At 37.5% G+C, this 26,670-nt stretch overlaps 1 protein-coding gene across 7 annotated transcripts in view; it reads left to right on the plus strand.

Moving 5' to 3' along the window:
• PIEZO2 (piezo type mechanosensitive ion channel component 2) overlaps nt 1-26,670 on the plus strand; it is a 432,615-nt gene that overhangs the window by 335,319 nt on the left and 70,626 nt on the right. For 5 of the 7 annotated variants that reach the window (XM_040353951.1, XM_040353956.1, XM_040353950.1 and 2 more), the window contains 9 exons: nt 2,815-2,980; nt 5,102-5,345; nt 10,088-10,184; nt 11,304-11,463; nt 11,744-11,833; nt 12,158-12,279; nt 13,000-13,071; nt 22,221-22,324; nt 23,609-23,707. In XM_040353951.1, coding sequence (XP_040209885.1) covers nt 2,815-2,980; nt 5,102-5,345; nt 10,088-10,184; nt 11,304-11,463; nt 11,744-11,833; nt 12,158-12,279; nt 13,000-13,071; nt 22,221-22,324; nt 23,609-23,707 — 1,154 coding nt within the window. The remainder of the gene's footprint in view (nt 1-2,814; nt 2,981-5,101; nt 5,346-10,087; nt 10,185-11,303; nt 11,464-11,743; nt 11,834-12,157; nt 12,280-12,999; nt 13,072-22,220; nt 22,325-23,608; nt 23,708-26,670) is intronic. The other 2 variants (XM_040353952.1, XM_040353954.1) reach the window with 1 other exon arrangement.

Here is a 26,670-nt window from a genome sequence, read left to right on the forward strand (position 1 = left end):
CGATAATAAATTATAATCACTTGCAGAATTGTGCGATAGCGATTTGTGGGGAAATTCGTCATAAAAAAATAAAAGTAATGACATTGACTATTCTGGAACTGAGCAAATTTCAGTGTTTTTGAGTTGATTACATTATTGAATAATTTTTATTAGAATTATATTATTATTTGTTATAATTATTTATTATATTATAATTTATAATTTTTGATTTTTTTTTTAATTCATACCCGGGATGCCTACTAGACTCTTGTTTGGTCAGATTTAACCTCCCTGGCGGTATGATTCTTTCTGAAAAAACATGCTGAAAGCGGTACAATTATTTGCAAGGAAATTTGGTGTTTTATACTGTAGGCCTGTAATTTTTAAGAATAACTCACTTAAATCTGACCAAACAAGAATCTAATAGGCATCCCGGGTATGACATTTTTTTAAAAACAACATTTTAAATTATAATATAATAAATAATTATAAATAATTATAGCAAGTAATAATATAATAAAAATAAAAATTATTCAATAATGTAATCAACTCAAAATCACTGAAATTTGCTCAGTTGCAGAATTGTTGCTGTCATAATTTTTTTTTTTTATGACGAATTTCCCCGCAAATCGCTATCGCACAATTCTGCAAGTGATTATAATTTATTATCGCTGTTTTCTAGCTGATCTAAAACCATTTTTGACATAAAAAGACACTTTTGGTTGCTATGGACAATCTACAGTTTGCAGGCAGAAAAAAAGGTTTTTATTATATAAAATGACATGTAGGACACTGGGCAGACCACTAGGGACAATGGGTGTGTGTTTTTTTTACATACAGTACTGTAATCTATAAGATTACAGTATACTGTATGTATAGTGTTTGTTTACTTTTTTGAATTTGGCGCCGATCTCCGCTCCCGTGCGTCGTAACGTCGCAGGGAACGGAGATCGGCGGCACAGGAGGACGCTGTGTGAATCGAGCGAGGTCCCACTCGCTCACACAGCGTGGTGACATCGCTGGATCCAGGAGAAGGTAAGCCAGCGCACGCTGCAGGCTCTGCATATCTACCCCGAGCGTGACTCGGGGTTACCGATTTTGGTAGAAAAAATCATCCCCGAGTCACGCTCGGGGATACCGCCAGGAGGGTTAAGTGAGTTATTCCTAAAAATTACAGGCCTACATTATAAAACGCCAAATTTCCTTGCAAATAATGGTACCGCTTTCAGCACCTAAAATCTGAAATAATCATACCGCCAGGGAGGTTAATCAACCATAATCAACCATAATCATCATAATCATAATCAACCATAACATTATGATCACTGACAGGTAAAGTGAATAATGTTGATTATCTCTTTACAATGGCACCTAAAAGTTGGTGGGATATATCAGGCAGAAAGTGTGTTGTTCCAGAACTTCATGTGTTGAAAGCAGAAATGGGCATGCAAAAGAATTTGAGCAACTTTGACTAGGACATAATTGTAATGGCTAGGCAACTGGGTCAGAGCAACTCCACAATTTCAGCTCTTGTGGGATGTTCCTGGTCTGCAGTGGTCAGGACCTACCAAAAGTGTACCAAGAAAGGAAAACTGGTGAACTGCTGGTTCCGATAGAAAGGTGTCAGAACACACAGTACATTGCAGTTTGTTGCATATAGGACCATGTAGCTGCAGATCAGTCAGGGTGCCCACAACCAAAAACACCTATAATGGACATGTGAGCACCAGAACTGGACCACAGAGCAATGGAAGAAGGTGGCCTGGTCTGGTGAATCACGTTTTCTTTTACATGATATGGGGATGGCTGGGTGCGCCTTAATTTCTTACCTGGGGAAGAGGTGGTACCAGGATGCAGAATTCACAGAAGGCAAACTGGCGAAAAGCAATGTGATGCTTTGGGCAATGTTCTGCTGGTAAACCTTGGGTCCTGCTATTCATCTGGATGTTACTTTGACTAGTACCATCTACCTAATTATTGTTGCTGACTAAGCACACCCCTTTCATGGAAGTGGTATTCCGTGAAGGCAGTGGCCTCTTTCAGCAAAATCATGTCCCTTGCCACACTGCAAAAATGGTTTAAGGTTTGAGGAATAGTTTGAAGAACACAACGAGTTTGGGGTGTTGAATTGGCCCTAGTTTTAATTTTTTGTATTTTTCCTTCATTTTAACCTAGTGATCCAACCAGTCAGTCTGTTATTTTTCAACTTACGTTAACAAACTAAACTTCCTGGACAAAGTAGCAGTTTAGAGGGATGAGACAAACCATTTAACACTGACAGGGGTGCTTACAATTGTTGACTTGTATTTGTTTGTGTAAATCATCCCCAATGGAAAAACAACTGTTGCTGTGGCTGCCTATAAAGTGTTAGCAGGAGTTCAGCTTCAATTTGTTAGTCAAGTCTATTGAAGTCTATTTAAATCTGTTAGTCTAACCCTACCCTCCTCCCAGACTGACAATGCTGCTGTCCAAGGGTGTTTGCTTTACTATTTCATCCAGAATGCAAACTGGATGGATCACCAAGTGAAATAAAGGGAATACAGAAAAGAAAAGTAATGCAACCACCACATCTAATGATTGGTGAGCTGCAATATATGACATTTTTGTTTTTGGATTTAATACTGCTTTCATTTTGTAGCGGGGTTGCTTCGAAATATAATTATAAATGTAATAAAACCATTGAATCCGTCTTTTTTTAGCAGGAACATTAGCATTTTTAGAAGGCAGGGTAAGCAATGATGGCCTGCGTCTTTTTATGGGTTTTATATTAAATTCAAATTTTCATGAACACTATCCTTAATCTGACTTGTTACAATCTTTTCTCTTCTTTTCTAGATGATTTTATGCTGTTGCTTTGTGCATCTCTTCAACGGCAAGTGTTTGAAGATGAAAATAAGGCAGCAGTTCGAATTATGGCAGGGGACAATGTGGAAATCTGCATGAATCTTGACGCTGCATCCTTTAGCCAACATAATCCTGTTCCTGATTTCCTCCACTGCAGGTACTATGATTTACATCCTGGTTTTTTGTTGGCAAATGGGCAGTGAAATTCAGCTGTGTAATACATTCACAAAATTATTTGGAATTGTAAGATTTTAAGTTGGAGTTTTATCCTACAGCAAACCATTGCGCCTTGGTACACGTTCCCATGTTTTCTTAAGTATACTTATGTACAGTAGAGCAGTTTGCTTGCACAGTATTAGTTAATAATAGTAAAGACAGTAAAAAGGACGGCCAAAAATTATCGTTAAAGATACCCTTTTGTTATTCATCAGATGAAAAAATGCTATTTTCATGTCCAGTGGGAGTGGTGACACAGTGAGGCCTCGTACACAGGACCGAGGAACTCGTCGTAAATGAAATATCGTTTTCCTCGACGAGTTCCTTGTCAGGCTTGTCGAGAAACTTGACAGGCTTTCTTTGCGTACACACTGTCAAGACCAAATCTCGTTGTTCTCAAACGCGGTGATGTACAACACATACAACGGAAGGGGAAGTTCGATTCCACTGGCACAACCCTTGGGGCTGCTTTTGCTTATCTCATGTTACTGCGTGTTAAGTAAAAGTTTGGCAAGAGACAATTTGCACTTTTCAGTCTGTTACAGCGCGACAAATGTGCTATCTCCATTACAAACGCTACTTTTACCGAAGGTGCGCTCCCGTCTCATACTTTATTCTGAGCATGCGCGGGTTTCTTAGCATACACACAAATGTGTTTCTCGTCGAAAACCAGCCCAACGAGGAACACAACGAGGAAATTGAGACTACCATTGAGGAAAAAGAGAACCTGTTCTCTTTTTTTCTCGTCGAGTTCCTCGACAGTTTCCTCGGCAGTTTCCTCGATGCAAAACATAAACACAACCGTTTTCCTCAGCAAAAAAGCTCTGCCACCATGTTTCTTGATGGATTCTGTCGAGGAAAACGGTCATGTGTACAAGGCCTAACAATTTTGAGCAGCAAGTTTGTTTAGGTACAAAAAGATTTGTAGGTTGTAAAGTACATCACCAGGATTTGTAAATCTTTAGCTACACATCCTGATGAATGCTTCCTTAGACCCCTTTCACACTGCAGCATTTTTCAGGCCCTTTTGGGCTAAAAATAGCGCCTGTAAAGCGCCTAAATAACGGCTCCCCTGCAGTCTCAGTGTGAAAGCCCGAGTGCTTTCACACTGAGGTGATGCGCTGACAGGACGTGCACACTGCTCCTCCACCGCTCCTGTCCATTGAAGTCAATGGGCAGCATGGCCGAACCGCCGGCAAAGCGTCGTTACAGCAGCGCTTTGCGGGTGGTTTTACCCTTTTTCCGGCCGATAGCAGGGGCTAAAATCGTCCCGCTAGCGGCTGAAAATCTCTGCAAAAACAGTGGTAAAGCCAAGAGAAACACAGCACAGAAACGTATGGCAATCCAATTGGCAGAGAATTGAACATAGGTTTGTTCAACTGGCAATTGTGTAAAAACATGATAAATAAAATGTGGCATTTATGTTTAACGCTTGAATAATTATGCATTAGGAGAAGTTACAATAGATAACCCAAAGACATTAAAGTTGGGTAAAAAGATGATTAAAGAGTATCTAAACCTAGGATTCCAGGTTACCAGTCCTTAGGTGTTGTGGCAGTGTTAGTTTTAATTTTTTAGGCTTTCTTATTTGGTGATCCTCCAAGCAACATTTTCTGTACAGGAGTGAAGGAGCATTGCTGTCACACTAGCCTGCTGGGTCTTGATTGGAACGGTTGAACATCCCCCCTCTCCTCATCTCTGTAACACAGATGGGAAGAGTTCTGTAGTTCAGAGGTAACCTGGGCAGGACTGATGAGATGTCTTTGGATTTCAGTGCAGCAGAGGCACTGTAATGTCAGCTCAATAAGGGAGGTAGATAGTGAAAGTGGTTAAGAATAAAGTTGGGGAACCTACACTTGTAGATACAGTAAAGTATGCTATTTTCACAATTAGGTAGAAATCAATAATCATATGCTCTAAATAATGGTACCCTATTACAGGGTGTATGAAAGTATCGCTAAGCACACACAATACCAACACTACTTTGATCCAGTAAAGTTACATTTATGAATTATAATACATGGTTTTAAAAAAAAAAAATTGCCTTGTTCCTTCTTTACAGATCCTATTTGGATATGACCAAAGTGATCATGTTCAGTTATCTCTTCTGGTTTGTTCTCACCATTATATTCATTACGGGAACAACCCGAATCAGTATATTCTGCATGGGCTATTTAGTGGCATGTTTCTACTTCCTCTTGTTTGGAGGAGATTTACTCCTTAAACCCATACGGAGCATTTTGCGCTACTGGGACTGGCTAATCGCATACAATGTCTTTGTTATAACAATGAAAAATATATTATCGGTAAGCATCAATTTTTTTTCTCTTTATTATTATACCATGCTGTATTTTTAAAATGATATCAAAATCCTTGTGGGTCAGATCACAAAAGCTAACACATGCTATATTTTCAATCCTGTTCATTATTTTTTTTTATTTTTTTTTACAGTCGAAAATTACATTTTCAAATCACTAACTGTTTTAAAATATAGATTAGCTCAATTTACCCCAGGCTTTGAGCTTGATTTACAAAAGGACATGGTCAAACAATTGCACATTGAAACTTAAAGAAGAAGCACATTGTATGCTCACAGAATTTTTTATGTGCCCTCAATTTGTGAGAACATACTACACAGAACTTACTAACAATTGTGGTTGTTTATAGAATTTAGGCTCCAGAGTCCAGAATATATACCAGCTAAGTCGTGATGTACCTGCAGAGACTTTGTTACATACCATTTGGCTTGGTGTCTGTGCAGCTTTATTGCTTTTCTTTTAATACATTTTAATACATATTTTTTTAAATTTTGCAATCTATATTTTTTGGTCCAACTTATAGAAACAGACGATTGCGCAGTCATGTGATGTTTTACCCAAACAAAATTGATGTTCTTTTTTCCTAAAATAGAGATTTCTTTTGGTGGTATTGGATCACCTCTGCAGTTTTTATTTGTTGCGCTATAAAAAAAAATGTGAAAATAAAAAAAATATATTTTTTTTTTAACTTTTTGCTATAAAACATACCCAATAAAAAATATGTAAAAAATCTAATTTCTTCAACAATTTAGGCCAATTTGTATTCTGCTACATGTTTTTGGAAAAAAAAGAATCCAGTTAGCATATATTTATTGGTTTGCGCAAAAGTTATCGCATCTACAAACTATGGGATAGATTTATAGCATTTTTATTTTTACTAGTAATAGCAGCGATGAGTGGTTTTTAGCGGGACTGCGACATTGCGGAAGACAAATCGGACACTAAGTGACATTTTTTGGGGACCAGTAACACCAATACAGTGATCAAATGCACTGTTACTGTATAAATTACACTGACAGGGAAGGGGTTAACATTAGGGGCGATCAAAGGGTTAAGTGTGTTCCCTGGGTGTGCTTTCTTACTGTGTGGGGAATGTAATGACTGCAGGAAGAGAGACATCTGCGTTCCTGATTAGCAGGAACACAAGATCACAAGATCTCTCTCTCCCTGTCTGACAGAACGATGGTCTGCCTTGTTCTGTCATTCCTCAAACGATCGCTGGGTGGCCGGCGGCCATCACGGCCACTGGACCTGCTGGTTGGCTCCTGCTGTGTCCAATCACGTGCACACGTCCCAGACCTGAAAGTCGTGAACAACCTACAGGTACTTTGTTTTGTGCAGCCGGCTGCCCTGCCACAGAAGTAGTTAAAGGCAGCAGGAAACAGAGCAATTATAGGATGGAGTTAAAATATTAATTCCTTGACAAAAATGCAAAATAATGGAAAATAGGATTCAATAGTTAGTCAGTACCCAGACTATGGACAATAAATTATGCACATGTTCTTAACCACTTGCTTACTGCGCATTTTTACCCCCTTCTTGACTAGGCCAATTTTCAGCTTTCATCGCTGTAGCATTTTGAATTGATAAACAAACAAAAAAAGCTGAAAATTAAAAAATAAAATAAAACATATATTGTTATAAAACATATTTTGTTATAACATTTTGAAAACAGGTAATTTTTCTCCTTTACTGATGGGCACTGATGAGGTGGCACTGATGGGGACTGATGAGGCATCACTGGTGGGCACTGATCAGGAGGCAGCACTGATGGGCACTAATCAAGAGGCACTGATGAGGCTGCACTGATGGGTGCCACTGATGGGCACTAATAAGCAGCACGGGGAGGTAGCACAGATAGGTGGCACTGATAGGCGGCGCTGATGGGCACTGATTGGGGGCACTGATGGGCACTGATAGGCACTGGTGGGCACTGATAGGCAGCAATGATGAGTGACACTGATGATGAGGCACTGATGGGCACTGATTGACAGCACTGATGGGCACTGATAGGTGGCACTCGTGGGCACTGATTAGCAGTACTGATGGGCACAGATAGATGGCACTGGTGGGCGTGGATTATAAGCAGTGGTGGGCACTAAGGGGACCGATGTCCGGTTTTCTTCTTGTCTTCACACTGCAAGGACTCTGCGATTACAAAGCGTGCCACGTGTGCGAGAACAGGAGGATGTCCATGTACACCCTCCTGCCATTTTAAGCCTGCACTGTAGCCAGCTTTTGGCTATAGCGTGGGCATCAAGTGGTTAATAAGCAGTACAAGAGCTTTAAAAAATTATTCCTGACCTCTCTCGCTGCTTGTAATCTGTAGTAATTCATTCCTAAAGTAGATGTCCTGGTTTAATTTCTAATTAAATAGTTCATTTGGGCCAAGTTGGTCTAAACAAACTATTTCCATTAAAATTTCTAGTAAATTCTAATAAGCAAATAGATTCTAATCAATTACTAAAGAACCGCTAGTTGTCACTATAGACTGTGACCCCTCTTTTCTATGAACATGCATAAAGAAAATGTTCTCCAGATGTAAGAGTGTAATCAAGAGTCCAGTGAAGAAAGTGCTCTTAAAGGAATGGTGAGCTCTCTGCTGCAGGTGACATCAAACGTGCACACTCCACCCTCCACCCTTCAGACTTCTCTCATGTCAATCAAGGGAGATTGAAACGAGAGATGTCTGAAGGGTGGAGTGTGCACGTTTGATGTCACCTGCAGCAGAGAACTCACCATTCCTTTAAGAGCACTTTCTTCACTGGACTCTTGCTTACACTCTTACATCTGGAGAACATTTTCTTTTATGCAAGTTCATAGAAAAGAGGGGTCACAGTCTATAGTGACAACTAGCGCTGCTTTAGTAATTGATAAGAATCGACTTGCTTATTAGAATTTACTATAAATGTTGATGTTTTTGTATTTTAAGCGGCTGCTGACAAATTGTATTGAATGATAAATGGTAACATTCAATCATTATTGTTCTGTTACAAATACCTTTTAGCCCATAGCGCCCCGAGAAAGTGGAATTGGGCCTTGATCTTCACTATTTTTTTAAACTATTTCCATTATAGAATAATGTGGCCTTTGTGTATGCTGTAAGGGCAGTCTGCTGGTATTAGTAATTGTAGTATTGTAATAGCGGCGATTTTTGGACACCACTGCCAAAGCTCTTTTCAGGCGCTTGGGCAGCGCTGCCCATTGATTTCAATAGATAGGAGCTGTGGAGGAGCCCTTCACTGCCCAAAAGATGTTGCTTGCAGGACTTTTTCTAACGCCCTCCAAGCGCACCACCCCAGTGTGAAAGCACATTGGCTTTCCCACTGGGGCTGCAGGGGAGGCATTTTTCAGGCACTTTACAGGTGCTATTTTTAGCCCAAAAGCGCCTGAAAAACTCCCAGTGTGAAAGGGGTCTTATAGACCTTGGTAGCATTAACTACACACAGTTAGCTAAAGTAAACGTTTTGCCTTTAGTTATATTTTAAGTAGGTTATCCTATTTCCTTAGCAATCATTTGGGAAATGTTCTTGTGCTGTAGAAATGTACTTTAAAATTATACCATGAGACTGTATTTTCCAAAAACTACTTTTACTTAGCAATAATAACTCAGAAATGCTTTTATTTTTGTTTTCTGCTAAAAATTTAAATACCTGTTTTGGGTTTTCTGGCTGTTTAACCGCCCTGGCGGTATTCCCGAGTCTGACTCGGAGTTACATTTTTGTGCTGTGATCGGTAACCCCGAGTCAGACTCGGGCTCGCCTCGCTGAATCCACAGGCATGGTTTACTTACCTTGTCCCTGGATCCAGTGATGCCACCGCGCTGTGTGAGCGAGCGGGTGCTCGCTTGATTCACACAGTGCCTCTGTGTGCCGCCGATCTCCATTCCCTGAGACGTTACGACGCACGGGGGCGGAGAACGGCGCTAAATTCAAAAAGGTAAACAAACACCTTACATACATTATACTGTAATCTTATAGATTACAGTACTGTGTGTAAAAAATACACACACCCCTTGTCCCTAGTGGTCTGCCCAGTGCCCTACATGTTCTTTTATATAATAATAACTGTTCTTTCTGCCTGCAAACTGTAGATTGTCCATAGCAACCAAAAGTGTCCCTTTATGTCAAAAATGGTTTTAGAGCAGCTAGAAAACAGCGATAATAAATTATAATCACTTGCAGAATTGTGCGATAGCGATTTGCGGGGAAATTCGTCATAAAAAAATAAAAGTAATGACAGCGACAATTCTGCAACTGAGCAAATTTCAGTGATTTTGAGTTGATTACATTATTGAATCATTTTTATTATAATTATATTATTATGTTTTATAATTATTTATAATTATTTATTATATTATAATTTATAATTTTGTTTTTAAAAAAAAAATCATACCCGGGATGCCTACTAGACTCTTGTTTCGACAGATTTAAGTGAGTTATTCCTAAAAATTACAGGCCTACAGTATAAAACGCCACATTTCCTTGCAAATAATGGTACCGCTTTCAGCACCTTTTTTCTGAAATAATCATACCGCTAGGGAGGTTAATAGATATATTTGTATTGTGCGATACTACATCTATCTTGAAATTTTGCCTAGGCTTTTTCTATTTAGTAAATATATCTAAAGCAAAACGCAACAGATTGGGCCCATGAGTTACATCTAAGTAAATTCATTACAGGTACAGTTTTGTATAGCCTCTATTCTAAAATGAATTATATTTTTTCAGATAGGAGCCTGTGGTTACATACACCACCTGATCGCAAACAGTTGCTGGTTAATTCAGGCATTCAGTCTGGCATGTACTGTGAAAGGTTATAACATCCGTAAGTAATTGAGTTAAATTAATTGTATGTAATTATATACTATATGTAATTATAATAAATGTTCATTTAGTGCATGAACATCTATATACAAAAACTGTGTAGAAAGGTACAATAACCAAGTCCATATGTGGTGCATTATTTAATTCCATTTGAGGTGGCAGGTAGCAGTTTACGACTTAAAAATCTGTAATTTTTGAGGTTAGGCTCCAGTATTTTAGTTTTAGTTTTTACTGTAAAACATAACTACATTCATTAAACTTTTTCTTTACACTGGAATTACTATCAAGAGTAAAAATGGAAAGGATGCTTGCTTTTGGACACATTTTTCTCAAATGGAATGTTTTTCTGATTCAGTGTGTTAGATTTACAGACTTCAGGCAGTTCCTTTCTATAAATCAGCTGAGGCTTGCCTGAAGCCTCCGCTCTAATTAGAGTTCAGCAGTGCTGTGATGAACTGAAGGTTAGATTGCCTGCTGCCATAGCTACTTTTTATTGTGTTTGGTATACTAAAAGTAAAATTCTAGCCTAAATCTAACTAGTCTTAAGAATGCCCCCCACCCCCCCAATACCTAGTGGAGGGGAGGTAGTGCCGGCAGTTCAATTTAATCTGAAGCTGTGCCTTAGCCCTCAGGCCTCTAAATCTTTTTTTCCAAAAAGATGGCAGTAAACCCCTTTTAGGTTACATTTTTTGAATTCATGATATCTAATGTGTCCTGACATATTAGGCCTGATTTACTACATGATCTTGGGAATTATCATGTTTAAAGAAAATATCTGTTTACGTATTTCATCTGCATATCATGAGGAATTGAAATTAATATTCACACAATTTATTGTGTTAACTTTCTCAAATCCTTTAGCAAGTCAGCCTCACTTCTTTTTTCTGCCATAGTAGCCTGTTCTCATAATGCCATTTGCTGACATAATGGCGCATTCTTATAGTACCATCTTCCTACACTATGACAATGCTGGGTTCTGACATTTATCAAGGTGACACATTTTTGCCCAAGTATTATTTCTACCATTCAACAAAGAGGCACATTTTGTCAGTTGTATAGATGAATCTTTTTTTGTGAAATAATGGGACAATGTAACATATATGTTTTTGTCTATTTTTAGCTACGGACCACAAAAATTGTCAGTTGCCAAGTGGTGAAGCTGGAATAATCTGGGACAGTATCTGTTTTGCTTTTTTGTTATTGCAAAGGAGAGTTTTTATGAGTTATTACTTCCTACATGTTGTGGCAGACATCAAAGCTTCTCAAATACTTGCATCAAGGTATTTATGTAAATAAAGCTTGCTCATTTGTAAGAACTCATGACACATGAATGTTAAAAGGGAAGCACCCAAATTACTATATAAAGTTCTCAGAATAGTTTGTTTCTTTTGCTTTCCTTGGTAAAAGCAGTTTTGCAAATAAATAACTATAGAACACAAAAGTCAATGCATTCATAAAAAAAATTATAATAATAATAAAACAAAAAACACACAGATCAATGTGTGCTGTTAAGTGTTATTTTCGAAAAAATGTCAAATTATTAATATTTTTTTCTTTCAGAGGTGCAGAACTCTTTCAGGCAATAATTGTCAAAGCTGTCAAAGCAAGACTTGAAGAGGAAAAAAAATCCATGGACCAGCTAAAAAGGCAGTATGTGGATTTGTATCTAGCCCTTTTACAAACCATGGGAGGTGATGTATCTGTAACATAAGTGATGCAGAGATCTTGCCCTTCACAAGCAATGAAATGTCAGCTCAATTAGTGCAGGTCTGATAATAAGATGCTGTGGGCAACATGACTATATTTTGACTGATTGTGATTTTCCCCCAGACGTTAGAAAAATTACAATAAACGTGCTTTATAAACCTTAATGTTCCTATACTTCCTGGGCAAATTCATGTTTTATGTGTTTGCATAATTGGGACTTTTTGTTTTTGGAGTGGGATTGTGCATAATAGTTTTTCATTTTACCAGGATGGACCGTATTAAAGCCAGACAAGAAAAATATAAAAAAGGTAAAGAAAGAATGCTAAGTCTGGCTCAGGAATCGGGAGAAGGTCAAGAAATCCAAAAACAGGAAGATGATGATGATGAAGGTAACTATGCTAAATGTTAAAACAGGAGTGACCACAGTGTAAGCAAAGCTAGCCACAAAAATACTTTGTTTTCATTTTTTTTTTTCTTTTTTAAGTTTCAAAGCCACCTATTGTTAGTTCTAAAGCTTCTGTCTTAATTACAACAGCTTTGTGATCTGAGTACTTAAAATTTATAAAAATTGCAGATATTTATATATTGCAGAATACCTATTTTCATATTATAGGGAAACCCACCGTTATTAATGCAGGCCAAATGGGTTTATTTCAAAACAAAACTCAACTGAGAATATTTGTAGATTTGCCAACCTAATACAACATTCCACACAAAACCCCTACCTGACTACTAGCAATCAGCATGGAGTAGGTTTCTGAAAGCTTACACTGCTCTTTCATGCACCACTTTCCAAAGTTTTAAGGGTATTGCTAGATCCGCTACTCACTCACTGTTTTACCTAAAGTCCATTTAAACCTGCTGGTTTCACCCATGGATCTTTTCATTATAGAACATGGAATTTGAGGGGACTGTCTTGGGACTAAACAGGGTTGCTTATTTTCGCCAGCGTTTATCACCAAAGCTATAAAGACTTAGACCAGAGCACAACTTACCAATTACCCTCAATTGAATAAATGTGGTTGAATTGTCTGTATGTAAATGTACTTTGATGTTTAATACAATGAGATTATTTTTCCCAATTAATGAATGAACATATTTCATTTTAGGAGAAGCAGACAAAGAGAAAGTCAAGGGCAAAAAAAAGCAGTGGTGGCGGCCTTGGGTTGATCATGCTTCCAGTAGGTTTTCTCAATCATTTATAGATTTACAGATTCACGCCTTATATCCTTGACCAGAATTATATGTTTGTTTTCTCTGCATGGTTTTAACTTTGTTACTCCACGGATTGTTAATTTAGTATAATCTTTAACATGACAAAATTAAATTAATTGTACTCTTTTGTACAAATATTTGAGAGACTGACATTTACTCTGTATACCATGTTGCTAATTAGCTAAATCCTTATGGCTGCCAATATTATCATCTAGAAGTTGTCCCTCAACCTAATCTTGTAAAAATATACCAATGAGTTATTTATGAACTTGCCAGGGAAACATGTAATGGAGGTGCTACAACCCAGAACCACTGTGAATATCTTAATAAAGTTAGTTGCAAGGGATTAATGTGAATTAAGACTGAAGGCAAATTAAGTAAATTTGTTAACCACTTAACCCCCGGACCATAATGCTGCCCAAAGACCAGAGCACTTTTTGCGATTCGGCACTGCGTCGCTTTAACAGACAATTGCGCGGTCGTCCGACGTGGCTCACAAACAAAATTGGTGTCCTTTTTTTTCCCACAAATAGAGCTTTCTTTTGGTGGTATTTGATCACCTCTCCGGTTTTTAGTTTTTGCACTATAAACAAAAATAGAGCGACAATTTTGAAAAAAAATTATATTTTTTACTTTTTGCTGTAATAAATATCCCCCAAAAATATATAAAAAAACATTTTTCTTCCTCAGTTTAGGCCAATACGTATTCTTCTACATATTTTTCGTAAAAAAAATCACAATAAGCGTTTATTGATTGGTTTGCGCAAATGTTATAGCGTTTAAAAAATAGGGGGTATTTTTATGGCATTTTTATTCATATTTTTTTTACTAGTAATGGCGGCGATCAGCGTTTTTTTGGTACTGCGACATTATGGCAGACACTTCGGACACTTTTGACACATTTTTGGGACCATTGGCATTTTTATAGCGATCAGTGCTATATAAATGCATTGGATTACTATAAAAATGCCACTGGCAGTGAAGGGGTTAACACTAGGGGGCGAGGAAGGGGTTAAGTATATTCCCTGGGTGCGTTCTAACTGTAGGGGGAGTGGACTCACTAGGGGAAATCACTGATCTTCTGTTCATACATTGTATGAACAGAAGATCAGCAATTCCCCCACTGACATTACCGGGAGCTGTGTGTTTACACACACAGCTCCCGGTCCCCGCACTGTAACGAGCATTCGCGGGTGCCCGGCGGCGATCGCGCGCCCGTGCCCCTAGTGGCCTGTGCGAGAGCCGACATAGAGCTACGGGCTCTCGCGCAGGAGAGCCGACTTTCCGCCGTAATATGACGTTGGGCAGTCGGCAAGCAGTTAACTTTATGTCATTAGAAAGTTTAATGTATGCCATTAGAATTGATTTTACTTGTTACCATGGGGTTCCAGAAGGTTCCTCTAGCAGTCAAGAAGCAAAAACCGGGAACAAACTTAAAATTCTAGGTACAGACTCACAAATTCCAAATGAAATGCTGTTTATTATGATAATCTTTTACAATCTAAGGCAAACTCCATTACCCATATCTGAATTCCCTCTCAAAATTATTTGGACTTTTTTCCTATATAGGGATTTGTAGGCAAAAATAAAAAACGCAGTCATTTAAATCCAAAGAACATTGGATAATTTCTCTCAAGTTTTTCATGTGTGATTTTGATTTGACAAATGTAATTGCAAACTAAATCTGTGGAGTAACAAACAAACTATGCCAGTGTTTCTTTCTCATAAATACAAAATTGACAGTATTGTTGAGACCCACATGATTTGTAGACTGTACATGATGTTGGCCTATGTTTACTGATTACCCTGAGTAAAGATCTCTTGATTCTCTTGAATGTATCATAAACTCTTAGGTCAATAATGCTGCCATAGCAAAAATATAGGCCAACATGCTTATATTATAACCTCCTTGCTGCTTACGGATCAGCAGTTTTTAGTTCCTTGGTGGCAAAGGGGTTACATGTATGAATGCTGTAAAGTATATTTGGACATATACCACCAGGATTCTACTGTGTTGTATATAGTAGATATTTTAAATTTAGCATGCTTTGTTGGTTCTTTTGCATAAACTGTCACAATGGTATATGTCACATTTATGCTTTACATTGGTAAGAATTGTCTTCCTAAGTTTATTATTAAGGGTCTTATTCAAATACATGCTCTACAACAGATCCACTGGCATGTTGAATATTTCTCTTATTAATATTTAATTTACATGTAGCGTGAGTTTAAAACCTTAGTAGTTCCGCAATCAATACGAGTCATTTGAGCATTCAGATTATGGTTTGGATAGGCTTTGTAATATTTGGGTACTGTCCTTTTGGGTAGCAGTGATTTGGGCATTAGTTATTTTGGCACCGCTAATATAGGCCAATGTTTATAAAAAATCCATTTTAGATCCAAAACTTATAACCGTTACTTTGTGATCCTGCTTATGAAAAGTGTTCTGTTTGGCCTTGATAATAGTGCCCATTGCTATCCAAAAGCTGACCACCCCCAGGCCTAATATTTAATGTTGCCCAAATGAACAGCTCCCCTCTGCAATGTAATGCTGTAATTTTGCCCTCATTATTGTATTAAACATTTACATTTTACCAAAAAGAGAGAAGAATATTAGCCTATGCTATGATGTTAACTGCATTAATGCTTCTTGGTCATGCCATGTCCCAAGTAATCAATTACAGACATTTTGATTGTAGTGGCCAATTTACCATCTATTTAAAGAAGTTACTAAATCATAAATAGTGGTTTTATGCTCTAACTTCTATATAATATTTCTTTGTTTGGTCACAGTTCATATTAAACCATCTCTGGAAATGTTAAATGTAGAAACCACTTAATTCTTAATAAACAAGTCAACCTTCTAAAATTAGCTCTGTGGTCTAACTGAGCAGATGTTAGTATTTGTAATAGGTCTGTTTGGTATAGACTACAGTTGCTTGTACAAGAATCCCTACAGTTATTACTGTAAGCAGGACTTATTTTTATAGTTACCAGAAATCCTGGTAGCATGAAACCTAATACATGATCCATGAGCTGTATACACAGGATAACTGTGGGGCAAAACCATAGTGATTCATTTGTATATGGTATCCTACAATTTGTAGTCATGATTTTATATCACAGATAGATTATATTTGTTAAGTTCCCTAGGAGAAAATTACCTTCAAGTTAACTATATGTTGTTATTGTTCTATCCGGGGAAATTATAAATACATATTTGAATATTTTTTATAAAGGCTGGAAATGCCTACTGAAATAAATCTATCAGGCTACAGGCTCAAGCCTCGTACACACGACCGAGTTTCTCGGCAAAAACCAGCAAGAAACGTGCTGGTATTTTTTTTTTGCAGAGGAAACCGGTCGTGTGTACACTTTTCGACGAGGAAACTGTTGAGGATCCCGTCGAGCCAAAAAGAGAGCATGTCTTCTTTTTCCTCGACGGGAATGGGGAAATTTGGCTCGCAGAGATCCTCAACAGCCTAACAATGAACTCGACGAGCAAAACTATGTGTTTCGCCCGTCGAGTTTCTCGGTCGTGTGTACGAGGCCTGACTTATATGACCTGTTTTAATTGGTGCATGTCAGCCTATTTCATAAATATACAAAACATGAGACAGACATATTAGGAAACAGTATTTATTATACTAATGCTAAAAGGAATGCAGGGAAAGAAGTTGAAGGAGATACAAGACAATAATTTAAACTTAACAGGAATAAAACAAAATATACACTTAGTTTGATTTCTGCTAATGGATGATAAATAATGAGGGCAAAATAATCATCCGTCATTGGTTTCTCTTCATTGTTATCACAGTGACTGTCATCTGGGTGTTAAGCTTAAGTCCATGCTTAGCACATCCTCTCTATGTATAAAATAATGGTGCGGCTGCCTTCACATATTGCTGGTCATCTTTCATTTTGCTGTGTGTATGTTTCCTTAGGCTTGATAAACAAATACAAAGTATAATATAAAAAAGTGTTCTGCTCAAGGATATAAGGTTATTAACATATTAACAATAACATGGAGGCGTAAATGGTCTTTCTTAACTAACAGGCACTAAATTGATGCTTAGACATTTACTCTGCAGTCTGCATTTCTTTGTTTGCACTTTTGATCTATAATCTTAGGCTTTTACCCTAACATAGATATTTACAAATTATTATTATTATTTATTATTATGTTCTTGTTTTCTATCCCAATTGTTATGAAGTTAAAGTGCTGATTAAAGTCTAAATTTCTGGTTTATAAAGTCTAAATCCACCCAAATGAATAATATTAATTTTGTTTAGAAGCCAACTGAATAAATCATCAAAGAGTTTCTCAGACATCTTGTAGCTTTACAGAAATGGAGAATTCGGTAGGGGGAAATTGACACTATTATTGGTCCAAAAGTCACGTAAGAGTTCTGACCAGTCTAAAGTTGAAATTAGTTGGGATTTTACCAAACGACAATGAATAAGGTGACCTTGACAATGATAAGGCATAACAAGAACCTTCAGGGCCCGGTGCAAGAAACCATGAAGTGACCCCCAGGCCCTCAACCACATATTTATTTAGGACACCCATTGGTGGGTTTTGGTGAAATATCAGGGGTTAAAACAGACTCCTGATGTCTCACTTTTGAGAGAGAGAAAGGGGCTGAGGAGATTAATCAGTCCTTTTCTCTGCAGCCTCAGCTGCACATATTGAATGAACAGGAATAGCTCTGTACGGAGCTTCCTGTTAATTTATAAACTAAAGCCTAGCAAACACAGTTTACTATGCCCCAGCTATGAATGAATTAAAAAAATCCAGCGTCAGTGATCGGTATCGATCACTGACTCTATTCATTAAGACAAGGAAGAGGCTGGTAAATGACACAATTACTGGCTTCTTCCCCACTCTCCATCCTGACAGGGGCAAGGAGGGCCAGAGAAGCACATAGAAGCCTGGGGCAGCAGGACAGAGGTTGTGGGAGCAGCATGTGAAGGAACTGATGTTCTCAATTTCCCTCCTGAATGTATGCGGAAGGGAGAGGCGGAGAAGCGGGCATTTAGCAGCTACATGGAGTGATTGATTCTTCGATGTGCTGTCACCCTCCTATCCAGGCATACAGGGGGGCCACACAGGCCCGCTGGAGCATGAAGCCGGGCTGCAATGGTGACCCCTGCGACCCCTGTATGTACGCCCCTGAGGTGACAGATGGTTTGGCCTGTTAGCAAGTACCCAAAATTGTTATATCTCTTAATGAAAGTTTTCATGTGAGTAACTTGTACTCCAACATTTTTCTCAGGTGCTCTGACATGATATTGGCAGAGAAAGGGGCGAGCATTGAGTGATCATTCCCTAATAATGGAAGAGTTTTTGCATTTAACCTCATGTTTGAGGATAGCGGCAGTGAAGTGCTTTCCATGTGAACAGGAAAAATACTAATGTGCATTCACTACATTCACTTGATGTCACCTTTTGACCATGTACACTTGCTGAAATTGGGCATCATTTCTGTGTCTATCTCATGTACTATCTCATATCAAAAAGCCCAATGCATATGACATTTAACAAAGCATTTGCTTCTCTATACTCTGCATTAGGGCAAGTGAAGCACCTGCAACACCTAAAGTATTTAATGTAATAGCATTTTTTGCTTTGATGGGCCCTTCACATCCCCTGATATAGGGGAGATTCAAAACATCGGTTCCTGTGTATGAACCCTTAAGTTACTTATAGGCATAAGAGAACTTTTGCCATTAGGGAATAGGAATCTTTAATGCTTTTGTGAGCCTTCTTGGGGGAAATTTGACAAGGCAGGTTGGATTTTCTTATTGTTTCCTCTGAAATAGGCTATCAGCAGGAATAAACATGGTGTGCTTCAAATGAATCTGCATGTTTGTTCAATCATCTTCCATGTGAAAGATTATTCAGTGGCTGGATCATGCATGCATTAACTTCTGCCATCTAATGTTTATAGATATGTATTTGATTATAGAGATCTTTACTCTATATGTGCTAATCACTATCTCAATCTAACAACTCCATTACCTTGACGAACTTATAAAGATAAACAAAAGAGAAGCATTTATTTGCCTCATTTTTCAGTGCACTAGTCATTAGAATGTAGAGAATTTATAGGCACAGGCTAACAAACACAAAAGGCTCTTTTTAAACAGCATACTATAGTAAACATGTAGAAGCATCTGTAGGTACAATCACCTGATCAGCACTGTGAAAATACACCTCTGAATTATATTAAAAGTGTTCATGATATTTGTTAATGTCTGTGCTTTTGTATTATTTTTTCGTTGTAGCATTTAAAAGATATTTTCACTGGTAAGGGTAATACAAAGAAAGATTTTCCATGTTCTAAAATACATACATTTAATTGTAAATGGGTATAGTGCCCCTATCCTTAGTGGGCCCCAATTCTTTCCATTATTTCCAGATAGCTCAGTAAGAGAAAACAAAATGTACCTGCCTTGCCTTAAAGCAGTGCATAGATGTTTTCTAGCAAATAATGGAGTCCACAACATGTATGGGCAGGAAAAGGCAGATATTGAAGAGGAGTCTAGCAGGCTGCACACTACGAGTGGGGACAGATAAATACAGTTAGGTCCATATTTATTTGGACACAGGCACAATTTTAGATTTTTTCAGGTATTTACCAAAATATATTCAAGCTATAGTTAAGTAATGGATATGGGCTGAAAGTGCACACTCTCAGGTTTAATACATCCAAATCGGAAGAAGGATTTAGGAATTACAGCTCTTAAGAATAGCCATTCTCCCTTCTTCAAGGGATCAAAAGTAAATGGACAAATAAATCAAAAGCTGATGGTCAGGTGTGGGCTACTCCTTCATTATTTCTTCATCAATTAAGCAGGTAAAAGATCTGGAGTTGATTCTAAGTGTGGTATTTGCATTTGGAATCTATTGTCGTGAACCTATATAACTCATTCAAAAGGAACTGTCTATGCAATTGAAACAGGCCATTGTAAGGCTTCAAAAAATAAACAAATCCATCAGAGAGGTAGCAAACATTAGGAGTAGCCAAATCAACAGTTTGGTACAATCTGAGGAAAGAAGAACGCACTGGTGAGCTTAGCAACATAAAAAAGCCTGGACGTCCACGGAAGACAACAGTGGTGATCGCAGAATCTTCTCTATGGTAAAAAAAACATTCATAACATCCAGACAAGTGAAGGACACTCTCTAAGAGGTGGGTGTATCATTGTCAAAGTCTACAATCAAGAGACAACTTCAGGAGAGCAAATACAGATAGTTCACCACAAAGTGCAAACCATTCATAAGCCTGAAGAATAGAAAGGCCAGATTAGACTTTGCCCCAAAAAATCTATAAAAGCCAGACCAGTTCTGGAAAAGCATTTTTTGGACAGATGAAACTAAGATTAATCTGTACCAGAATGACGGGAAGAAAAAAGTGTGGTGTAGGCTTGGAACAGCTCATAATCCAAAGCACAAAATGTCATGTGTAAAAGCTTGCAGTGTGATGGCATGGGCACGCATGGCTTCCAGTGGCACTGGGTCATTAGTGTTTATTGATGATGTGACAGAAGACAGAAGCAGCCGGATGAATTCTGCAGTGTTTAGAGATATACTGTCAGACCAGATTCAGCCAAATGCAACAAAGTTGATTGGACAGCGCTTTACAGTACAGATGGGCAATGATCCAAAACACACTTCAAAAGCAACCCGGGAGCTTTTGAAGGATAATAAGGGTAATTTTCTGCAATAGCCGAGTCTATGACCTGATCTCAACCCAATTGAGCATGCATTTCACTTGCTGAAGGCAAAACTAAAGACTGAAAGACCCACACACAAAGAACAACTGAAGACAGCTATAGTTAGAGCCTGGCAACGCATCAGAATGGAGGAAACACAGTCTTTGGTAAGGTTCATGGGTTCCAGACTTCAGGCAGTCATTGCCAGTAAATGATTCTCTACAAAATATTAAAGATGAACATTTTATTTATGATTATATTTATTTGTCCAATTACATTTGAGCCCCTGGAAATGATGGGACTGTGTATAAAAATGGTTGCAGTTCCTAAAACTTTAATTGATATTTATGTTCAACCCCTTGAATTAAAGCTGAACGTCTGCTCTTCAAATTAATTTGGATTGTTTAGTTTTGTTAACCGTGAATAATAATTAAGATTTAATATCTCAAAGATATGATGTGGGTTAAACAAGAGTTCTTTTGACCAAGAGTGAAAGCTTTAACATAATAATATTTATTGTAGTATTGTTGGTAATCTATCTAATACACAGAAAATATTAGTATAAAGTGAAATAATTACATGGAGGAATACAGAGTATATTCCTTTAAAACATTAATGTACAAACATATTCAGTTACAAGTAAAACAGACCTTTTCCCATAATTACCTTTTAGTCCCACCCTGACGGCTGCTGTTCCATAAAGAGAGCTTCCCCCTCCCATCTCCTCCGAGTATATCCCTGCATGCTGATGCCCATTGGTTACTACATAAGTCAGACCCCTTTAATGCAAATCCTAGTGACTATTATGGGCTGGAGATTTAATTGAATTTTCCCAGGAAGTTAAGTATTGATTATGGGTTGGCCTCCTTTCATTGCATATCCCAGCATGGGATCCTTTGAAGTGAGTATGTGTAAAACAATGAGGTTTGGCTCTCCATTGTTTGTATACATAAATCTAGGCACTGAAATGTCTGCTCTTAACAAGCACTTATGTGACGCCCTTTTGCATGCCTTCCATAGATGCAAGCTAAATGAAATATATTCATAATTACAATATTTTACAGCTATTAGTGGAGATTACACATAAACCCACAAGGCAACCGTTTTAATTTTATTCTGGTGGCATACAGAGCCAAAAGTATGAAAATTGTGCCTGTGTCCAAATATATATGGACCTAACTGTATATACTCTTACAAGTACTGGTGGGGATTAGGGCCCTCTAAAGCTAAGTGCCCTTGCCCTTTATGAATACAAAAACACATTACGGCAGTTTACCATTAACACAGCCACTGACCTTATCTGTTCCCTGATTACAATGTGTTACTTTATTAGTACGTGAGACTATCAGACTTTTCTAAAAGATCAAGAAGTGAGTAACTACTTTATCTTGCTTAGTGGTCAGAAGCGGTGATTATTATTTATTTGAGACGGACAGTGAAGAGGAAGAAGATGATGACAATAAAGATGACGATGAACTAAGGAAGAAATCTGCTTTCCAGGTAGGTTTAGACCAGGAAGTGTAAGCATTGTGCACGATTAGCACATTTTTTCGCTGTAAGGGAACGCTTGTATAATTTTGTACATAGAGTATCTGGTTCTGTTTTTATATGTTTACTGCTGAAATGAACACTCGATTCATTCAGTTTCAATGCTGCTTGCACATAGCATTGACAAAACCCTTCATTGTGAGAAAGGTGTTTTTGGTGTAGGCCTGTCTTCACTTTTACTGGGAGAAATTCTGAAAAATTAAAGCTTTAAATCAAACTTTATTTTTCAGTAAAACAGGAAAGAAGAAAGTGAAGAGGCGAATTTTGGCATTGCTTTAATTTGCTTAATCTGTGATACATTTTATTAAGTTGATGTCAGTTTTTTCTTTCTTCAGGGTAATAATTTATATGGCAATTGTTTAAAAAGGAAGTTGAAAAAATATTAAGATATAACACCTAAATGGGTTTTCTAGCACTATAAGCTAAAAGGCGATGACTTTTTCAAATTTTCTTGCATTTTTTACTAAATATATTTTGTCTGTCTAGCCTTTTAGTTTGTTTTCAAATTCATAAGCATACGTTCTTATGTATATTCTATTAACTTTATGAAAAATATACTCTGTTACTTTATATTTATATGCTCCTTTGCAGAAAAAAATAGCAGAACATGCTTAAACTGCTCTGAAATGGGTGGCAAAAATGTAAAACTTGAAATATATGCTTTTAGCTAGTAACCATGGAAGGAAGGAAAGCAATCATAGTAATATATTTACTAAATGTATTCATAGATCATGTCCTAGCCAAGAAAATTAATGAGTTAACTGCAGCCTGAAAACCCTTTTAAAGTGACCATATCAATAAATAGTAAGAACTTGACATCACTCAGATGATGATCTTGGTGCTGCTTGCTTTCAAGGCTAGTATGCAGCAGAATAGGGGTAATTAGTGTTAGAGTTTAGATTGGGGTTAGGTTTGGTTGTTGCTATATTTAGACATTTAAAGGGGTAGATCTCTGAGCAAGTAAAAGAATTAACATTTCAGTAACTGCTCATTAAATAAATACAGTACAGGTATTATATATTTTGTTTAACAGGCACTCCCATGCATGATGCTTTACAAACTTTAACACAATAATAACCTCTGCTCTAATTCAAACACATGTATCATATATACAGTCATTAATGTGTGTTCACAACTAATGTTAAGCTTGCTGTCAATGTGCTTGTTTAAGATTTAGTCATTATCATTAATGTTCACTGTTTTCTACTAATTCCTATTGCTTTGTCCTTCTTTTAGAGAGCTATTGGAAAATTTGCTTCAGCCATTTTAGCCTTGCCAAAGTCTGTCATTAAACTGCCTAAAACAATTCTTCAATATTTAATCAGAGCTGCAAAGGTATACACCAGGAATTTCAATAGTATGTACAAACTGTGCTGTAGGAGTAGAGTGTTAGTGTCTATACCCTCTCAAATGCCTCATTTGTACTTTCTCCATATGCATTTTCTGGGCATGTATATAAACAAAATTTGGAATGTACACAATTGACCACAATTTGATAATGACACGATTTATTTAGTCCTCTGCCATTTTATTTTTCAAAGCACATGCCCTTTATTCAATGTTTATTGTTACTGGGGAAATGCAAATGTAAGCATTGCTCTCTTTCCATGATTTCATATTTATTGTTGATTAATCGTAACATCGTGCATGCATCCTCAAGGGTAGATAGTTTTTTTTCTACATTCTTCTCAGAAAGCTGGTAAGAAAAATATTAAATTAGGCAGCCATGCTGCAATAATGTTTTTTTTTAAAAAACAACAAGCTGCTATACTGTAAAGTTAAGGTGCAAGAGTACATTACTTAGATGTAAGAGTGCTTACAGCTACTGTGATACATAAGTGGTGCAAACCACGAGGGAAAGTCTGGTGATAGGTGTTGTTATACGTGCTCTAATCACGCACATAACTTTCCCAGTGTGTGAATAGAAATTTAAAACAAACTTTTAAAACGTCTTTGTTTTGGTATAAAGAATTGCATCCATCAGACATTGAGGCCGCGTACACACGGTCGGTCCAAACCGATGAAAACGGCCTGAAGTCCAGTTTCATCGGTCCAAATCGACCATGTGTACGGCCCATCGGTCCGTTGTCCTTCGGTCAAAAATGTTAGAACTTGCTTTAAAATCGAACCGATGGACCGCTGCCCGATAGGTCCAAACCGATGGTTAGTACACAAAAGCATCGGTTCAAAACCCACGCATGCTCAGAATCAAGTTGACGCATGCTTGGAAGCATTGAACTTCGTTTTTTTCAACACGTCATGTGTTTTACGTCACCACGTTCTGACTCGATCGTTTTTTTAACTGATGGTGTGTACGCACATCAGACCATCAGGCCACTTCAGCGGTGAACCGATGAAAACGGTCCGTCGGACCATTCTCATCGGTTTGGATCGACCGTGTGTACACGGCCTGAGGGTTCACAAGAATGATGTAAATTAAAGAAATGTCATCCATGTTGAGTGGATGGCTTTTTCCAATTTGCAAAGATAAAGTTGACAACATTTTTGCAAAAGTTTTCTACTTTTCTGGTCAATGCTGTGTTATTCTAATGGTGCTTGGAAAATACCAAACCCAAAAGTTAATCAAATGTATACCAAAAATGAGCACCAAGTCCTAGTTGTCTAGTGTAAAAAATATTGGCCAGTCCTGGATGGCCAATTCATGCTATATTACATTTTTCTGATGCCCAATGAAGTAGTATACTTTCAATCACTAATGTCAAATAGAAGATTAATTCCCAAGGCACTTGTAAGGGCTTATGTAAATGGGCAAAGGCACTGTTAGATACATTCTTACATCAGCCTGAGATATTTCTAAGATCATTACATTTTTGGAATATACAAACGCAGGGCTGTCTGTTGGATTTAGAATTATGCAACTGATGAATCCTGATATCCTTGATTTGTGAATGGCATGTTTTCTTGCAAATTTGACAGATCTACATGGAAGTATCAGGGTGAATCATGCATTTGTGAAATTGCATATTCTGTGGATTTGACCATCTGGTATAAGCCCTGTATCAGCCTTTATTCATGTGGGTATCTGACAATGATAGAAATGTTGTAAGTCAGAACTGCACCAGACTTTTCTATGGAGGTTATTAAATTTGATGGGGGATGGATGGAGTTAAAGATTTTGAAACAATACTCTGAGTGTCTGATGTACTGAATTGCAAACTGAGGTAGCATTCGTCAAGTGAAAGTTGGCTCAACTTACTATACTGTAAAGTAAAGCGTTAGCCATGGGTTCATGTTATTAGCTATTTCAGAGTTAGCATTGACTGAAAAGAGGCCAGCCACTCTTCTGCAAACTATCACCTTCACATTAACAGGTTGATCTCCAATGTATTCATGCTCCAGAAACTAATATATATAAAAAATTGTGTCTTAGGTCTGTTGTATTTACTTGTGTTTTAGGTCTGTTAAAATACTGCGCAGCTGATTGAATCAGTGGTGTACAAAAAAGAATCAATTTACTAAAACTGGAGAGTGCAAAATCTGGTCTAGCTCTACATAGAAACCAACCGGCTTCCAAGTTTTTTGTTAAAGGTTAATTGAACAAGCTGAAGTTAGAAGCTGATTGGCTACCATGCACATCTGCACCAGATTTTGCACTCTCCAGTTTTAGTAAATCAACCCCACTGTGATTTTACATTTAGCATTTCCAAAAATGCTTTTAAAACATTGCTTAGGCAATTTTGGTTGAGTGCCTAGTGCTCCAGAAGACTGTCATGGATAGGGACAACCATTTCCTTATCTTTAATGGGAAAATAATTTACAAACCTGGTACCTGAAAGTTGTGCTTATTGTCCTTATATAAAATCTGTTTGAAAGTATAATAATCTCCAGCTTCTCTGAGATCTGGTTTGGTTATATCCTTTTGTGTATGCATTTTGGGAGCTGCATGTACTAATGCATGATGACAATATTTCTCTAATTTGCTTTTTGTGGTGTCTTGCATGTTGCCATTTTTATGCAATGCCAATTAACAGCATTTTCATTTGTTAGCACAAATGATAATCTGTCTATGATCTGTCCATGATAATCCTTTATCCTTTATGAAATGTATTATTTTGTCTGTAAAAACATGTAGGAAATTGTATTACGATTATGATTTAGTTATAGTTCAGCTTCAAACATTTTTAAGAACATTGATCATAGAAATACTTACAAGTACAACATCCAGATAATAGCTAAGTCAATTAATGTACAATGTATATTTCAGTATAAAATTAAGTTTGCTGGAAGAAAATAAAGGGGCATTATATCAACATATGCAACGGGTTTATGATTGGTAC

Source organism: Rana temporaria, chromosome 5 (assembly GCF_905171775.1).
Source record: "Rana temporaria chromosome 5, aRanTem1.1, whole genome shotgun sequence".
NCBI classification, from domain to species: domain Eukaryota; kingdom Metazoa; phylum Chordata; class Amphibia; order Anura; family Ranidae; genus Rana; species Rana temporaria.